The 6,521-nt window shown below is 46.1% G+C and overlaps 1 protein-coding gene across 1 annotated transcript; it reads left to right on the plus strand.

The window, feature by feature from the left end:
• Window positions 1–5: 5 nt before the first annotated feature.
• Window positions 6–3,335, plus strand: TRUB2 (TruB pseudouridine (psi) synthase family member 2; the record flags this gene model as incomplete). Its single annotated transcript, XM_010183922.1, has 7 exons — window positions 6–60; window positions 165–239; window positions 830–891; window positions 1,187–1,268; window positions 1,832–1,904; window positions 2,378–2,514; window positions 3,046–3,335. Coding segments are annotated over 7 exons (774 nt in total), but the record flags the coding sequence as incomplete, so codon positions are not given.
• Between the last annotated feature and the right edge of the window lie 3,186 nt (window positions 3,336–6,521).

Below are 6,521 nucleotides of genomic sequence, written 5' to 3' on the forward strand. Positions count from 1 at the left end.
ATGACGAGGCGACGGGGCTGGTGGCCACGATGGTGCCGGTGCTCGCCGACCATCCCCTCGGTAAGGACCGCCGCGGTGCCTGGGCCTGGGGTGGTGGGAGCCCTGGGATGGTGGGAACCCCAGGTGGGCACTGTGGACCATCCGCGACGCTGTTTCCGTTACAGTCGAAGGCCCACGGTTCAGGCAGCTGAAGATCGGAGCGGGGCACCGGTTGGACGTGAGGGCCTCAGGAGTCTTCGGTGGGTCACGTCCCGGAGTGGCACCGCGTCCCTCTGGCTGTCAGGTGATGGGTTTCCGTGTGGAGAAGAAGCGGTGGATGCTCAGCCTGTCCCCAGCAGTAGCTCTCGGGTCTCACAACTCAGCTGGGAGTATAAATGCTAAAACACAGAACAAAGGATTCAACAAGACACCGGCAATGCCAGGGTCCAGGAGCGACCCCTTATCCCCAGCACAGAGGGCTTTGCAGTGAGACACCAAGCTCCTGCTGGTGACACCGTCAGTGATCTGCCATGTAACCCCCCATCTCCGCTCCACTGCTTGAATTGGCTTCACTGTGGCTGGCATTGCTGAGCAGGTTGCCCTGAAGTAGCCAGGTGGAAAGTTCTGGGGAAATCCAAGTGCCCTCACTACAGCCATATCATAATGATGGGCAGTATTTGGGTGTCTAATTGCACTGCTCAGATGTGGCTTCTAAGGAGATACAGCCCTGTCCGTGGGGGGAAGAAAAGTAGTGTCAGTGTGCAGAGCTGTGTAAAGGCACATCATTAACTTTCCATGTGACTGAATAACGGGTTCCTGAGTAACGGCTTCCCCATCTTCTGTGTTTCAGTACTCGGCCTTGGCCATGGGAATAAGCTACTGACTGATCTGTACAACTGCCACCTGACCAGGGTAGGTGATGGCTCTGAAGGGCCACAGCACATCTGAGCACCATCTCATACTTGATTCCTGCCCCAGTGCCCCAGACTGGTCTTGTGGTGGTGGCTCTGCTTTTGAGAGCTTTTCAGGGTCCAGAATTCATCCTTCATGTGAGGTTCCACATGTGGCCGTATGAGCAGAGGATGCTGCTGTCTTTTTGTGCAACGTTACCACAGCCTGCACTTCCCAGCAGCTGCACAGCAGAATATTGCTACTCAATTGCTTGGAGTATTTCTTTGATAAATTGCACTCTTTGCCCTTCTCCAAGGTTTACACTGTTGCTGGGCTGTTTGGCAAGGCCACTGATGACTTCTCAGACACAGGGAAGCTACTAGAGAAAACAACATTTGGTAAGAAACTGATGTGTTTGTTTTTGCTTTGGACCAAACAAATAGCATTGTAACGGCAAGCATTTAGCCTGGTGAATGGCACAGAGGTAGAAGGTAGGCCTGAAATGCTTTCTAGTTTTTATTTGTACAGGCGGCCCACACCCAGTCCTGGCATTGCAGTCCTGTGCTAAATATAACCACAATAAGTAGAAAGCCAGTGTGAGTCCTGATCACAGTGGTTGCTGCTGGATTGGGTGGGACCCAGATCTCTCTGTGATTAGCAGCTTACATTAAATGAAACTCTTCAAACACTCGATAAGAGAAACTGGAGCAGACATACCAAAATCAATTAAACAAAATTATTCTGCCCTTTGTAATCCGGTGCTGTGCTGCTCTGTGCATTGCCATGGTACAGCAAGAAGTGACTCTGCTCTGCTAAAGCTGTCTCTTGTCGGTTCTCATCAGCCCATTTCAACGTGACTACCTGCCAAAGGGACAGTAATACCCCAATGGCACATTTCAAACTGCTGTCTCCGGTTTCTGGATGGATACTTGAGATCACGCTTCTACTTTAATATTTGCAGATCATATCACAAGGGAGAAGCTGGAGCGGATTCTCGCTGTCATTCAAGGAACAAATCATAAGGCTCTGCTGATGTACGTATCCAGTGGGGAAATGCAGCTGACCTGAACCGACTGCTGCTTGCTGGTCTTTAAAGCAAAGGAGATTATTTTGTTTGCCATAATCAAAGTCTTTAAAGGCTGGAGTGCTAGACAGGAACAGAGAGAAGTTACTCGGAGTGCTCTGTACTCTGGTGAGAGGTTGCAGTTCAGTGTCCTTCTTGTATCCCTAAAATCTCTGGCTATTTTAGGACAAATTAGCTACATTAGGGCCTACAAAAGTATCTTGTAAACATGACCAACTACTCCCTCCCAAACTGCTACACTACTGACAGCACAGGTATTAAAACACACGCTAAAATGTGTGCAAAGACTCGGCACTTAAGCAGTTTTAAGAATAAACATTGCAGCTTTGCTTTATTGAGGGTGGAGATATTTTGAATCCCACTGAAGAGCACTAAGCACTAAGTGTCTGCTCCCTTGTTTTTGTATTTTTGTTTTTTTCCCAGGTATTCCAACATTGACATGAAAACACAAGAGGCGTACGATCTGGCTGTCAAAGGGTTGATTCGCCCCATGGGAAAAAGCCCCCCGATAATCACAGCAATCCGATGCCTCCAGTTCACACTTCCAGAATTCCAGCTAGGTAGGACTGGTACAAAAACCACTGGGGAGGTCTGAGTATACATTACAGCAAATAAGTTGATAAACTTTCTTATTTCTTTAATGCAAAATGAGTTGGTGGGAACTTTGTATTGACACATAATTGGTAGTCTCTGCAGAAAATACAACATTTTCCAGGTTCCAGAGTTACAAAAGCATCTCCTTGTTAGACAAACTCTTCAGTGTGGTGGAAAGGTATTTTGGTAGGGCAAGGTCTGGAACCTGGCTTTCCTGCAGCCACTCTCCTCACAAATTACTTGTCTTATTAAAAAGGTACCTTTTCTTACCCACTTTGAAATACCTAAATTTCTATATTACTCGCCTATGAGTTTGTTTTCTAAAACACACATTCTGCAGTATTCCAGAAAACCATAAACCACCCGGTCTGTATCTTAGTCTCTTCTACCAAACCAGTTCTCTCAGCGTAACTGTGAGTGGCGTCCAGATTTCCAGACAAGGTCTGAGTTTGTGTCAACGCTTCGCTGCTTCTAAAGGAATCTCTCTGTCCTTTTAGAGATCCATTGCTTGCATGAGACTCAGCAGTACCTCCGAAAAATAGTTCATGAGATTGGTCTGGAGCTGAAATCGTCCGCCGTGTGCACCCAAGTACGAAGAATACGCGATGGTGTTTTCACACTGGATGATGCTCTCCTGCGAACCCAGTGGGACCTGCAGAGTATAAAAAAAGCAATTCGGGACTGTCAGCTCAAAGTGAAAACAGAATTAGAGAAAACACTGGGGCATCAGGATAAAAGTCTTCTTCATAATATGGATGCGGAGACGACCCACGCTGCAGACAACTGAGTGCATGCTACAGAGGGAACATCCACGAGCCATCTCTGTGGCACAATAACGCAGCTACGCGCTGACAGCGTGATGGACAGCAGAAGGAAAGAGGTTAATTGCAGTTCACTTCCACCCTTTCCTTGAGATTACTTTAATCAGAGAGGCATTTTTTTCAGTGACAGGCTGTATAGTTTTTTTTAAAGCAGCGCAAACAGTTCATTAATGGGAGTTAGCTGTGCCAAAATTCCTGTTGACTTCGGGAACATTAGGTTGCTAAGGGATATAAAAACCCATCCCTAAATTGTTTCGCAGCAGGAAATAGCGTCTTAGAGAGCTGTATTCCCTTGGTTGCACAGATTTGTTTGTTCCTTGCAACGGGCACCATAACTTATCTGCTATATGGAATTTATTTTCCCCTCTGTTGTCCTAGAGTAATTTCTTCCCATTTTCCCTGCTTTCAGACACACAAGAGCTCAAATTCAGACTAAAAGAGTGATGTGCAGGAGAAAACACAGCTCGCGCAAAGCAGTGCGAGGAAATGGTTATCAAGCAGGCAAGTGAGATGAGGAAAGTGGCTTGTAACAGGGATTGATGCGTAAGATACACAAGAAATAAAACTGAAAGTGACCTAAAAGGGTAGAGACTGGTTCTTGGCTCAGTACTCATCCGTGAATACACCGACTCAGTAAAAAAGAGGAACCAAGGGTGTTCAGGGGTCTGTGGTATCCTGCAGCGCAGCAGCTCCATGCAGGCAGCATGTACTGCCCTTCAGTGAAGCTCTAAGCTCTGCAACGCCAGTTGTTCTCTGTTATCCCATTACAGCTGGGTCTGACTTGAGAGAAATACACTTCCTAAATTGAAATTAAAAAATCTGAAGTTACACTTACCATTATGGCACTCAATATTTTTCCAGCTACACGGTTAGCTAGCAAGTTTGGAGATTTACTCATAGAAAGCAGAGGAGATCTGTTCTGTTCCTTTTCTGGAGTTGGACAAAGGCCAGCATGTTTTATCCTCCAGATAGCCATTAAAGAACAAGAAGTATCTGGGAGGAGCAGTGAGGGGGAATCATGAAGTGCCTAAGTGGCAGAGTCCAGCCTGGAGCACCCCAGCAGTCGTTAACTTGGACCCTGGGATATTTCAGTTGCTGTGGGTTTCCCTGCTCTGCACAGTGGCCAGAACAGCAGCGGAGCGGAGCTGCCACCATGCGGCACGTTACCGTGTTACCGTGCCAGCAGCAGAGCTGCAGGGACTCCCCAAGGGCAGTCTGCTCTTACCTCAGCAGGTTCTTTCCCTGCCTTCATCCTCTGCAGACACGAGACTGGGGTCAGGGCACCTTTCTGGACAACTGCCTTGTGCTACCTGAGGTGTAAACCCATCACCATGGAAGTGTTAGGTCTGGAGCTGGGCAGAACACTCGCACAGCTACAGCTGCAAGTTTTAATCCTAATTAATGCTTCTACAAGGAGGGGAAGAAAACGTGGACTTCTCAGTCCTTAAATAACCTTCAGGAACTTTGGTAATGGAGTATACTTCACCCCCCCCAGTTACACCTAACACAAACTGAGGGAATTTCTGTTCATACTTCCCATTGCAAACACTGTTTCCAGTTACGTGTGTCACTACCAGCCCAGTTTCTCCACACAGAAAACACCAGCCAGAACAGAAACGTGGGTTTTGAGAACAAAGGTAGCATTTCCTAGTTCTAGCCTTCTTGGGACAATTGGGAACAATTACCTGTTCTCAGCAGCAGCCTTGTGACCGTTTTCTGGTTTTCAAGCACTACAAAGAGAGATTCGTTTGATTCAGATTTGGAAATAATGAGCAGATTTGCAGCATGGGCCTGACTGGAGACCAGGGGGGAAACTTACTGGCAAGGTCAAAGAATGAGCGGGACATCAAGCTTGAGTGAAAAAGGGACAATGGATCTGCAGTCAGCAGAGCAGTTTATCACTTAGCACTGCCCAAAGCAGCCAAATTTAGTCTGCGCAGTCACCCTCAGTCCTAACACCTGACATTGGAACACTCACACTTCAACATAATTGTGTGTTTAGGACACCGCTCATTTTCACAGTGACTGCATTCAGAAGAGAGTGAAGGTAATTCTGCACCTACCCAGTGTTGGGTAGGGCTGCCACACTGGCTCCCTGAAGAGTCCTCAGAAGACATTCGAATAATAGATGTTACAGTTGTCTCAGAACACCGTTTAAGAATTTGTTCCCAGGTCCATGCAATGTTTTATACAATCCTAAAATGAATTACTGAGAAATGTGATAGCTGCTTTATTGCGACTGGAGAGTTCAACACAACTTCTCATTTTGCCATTTACTACAGAAATGATACAAAACCTCTAGATACCAGAGCACTTCAGTACAGAAACACAGAACACCCAGACTAATCCAGATTTGATCATAGAAGAAAACAAAACAAAACCCCCAAACAGCAACAACTTCAGCCTCCCCTCCCTACTTCTGAGGGTTCTTTCTTTTCTTTCAAAGCAGCTGTTACATTGCACATTTATATGCCCTCACTTCCTCTACCCATTCAGTATCCAACAGCCCCTGGATGTTGTAAAAGAAGCAAGGACTCCCCGGGAAGGGTCTTAACACCAACCTGAATTACAACCTTTCCAATAAAAAACCAAAAATACTGTTGACCAGATAGCAGTCAAAATTACCCAGAATCTTACATCTTTCCTACAAGCAGGAAACAGTTGATAGACTCAACTTTCATGTTTCAGAGTTTCTTAGAAATAAGGCTGTTAACCCATACTCTGTTGCAATTCTACACACACACTTCCGAGGTCACCTTACGTCACTTCTAAACCGAGATGACACCAAAACAACGGCCCAGTAACAGTCATTTTGGCAGGATGTGGCAGTCCTCAGGTTCAACGCTAGTCGCTAAGCTCCAGATCATATTCAGGGTAGAGCTGCTTTGTAGTAACTCCTCGGATAACAGCTAGAAAAGGAAGAAATACCATTGCTTTCATGAAACAAAGACCAGATCAGCCAGAAAAGCTGTGTTTTCCTCCCAGTGGCCCCTAATGATCCCACAGAACCTCCCATAGCTAAGAAACCACTATAAGGTTTTGCAGCTATGCTCCTCGCTTGCGTTTTTTTTTTAGCATATGAAGAAAAAAACCTGACAAATATTAATAAGACTTATGAAGTTTATATGAAAACATGGACTTTAAAAAGTTCT

The sequence above is a fragment of the Mesitornis unicolor genome, unplaced genomic scaffold (assembly GCF_000695765.1).
Source record: "Mesitornis unicolor isolate BGI_N332 unplaced genomic scaffold, ASM69576v1 scaffold43270, whole genome shotgun sequence".
Lineage (NCBI taxonomy): Eukaryota > Metazoa > Chordata > Aves > Mesitornithiformes > Mesitornithidae > Mesitornis > Mesitornis unicolor.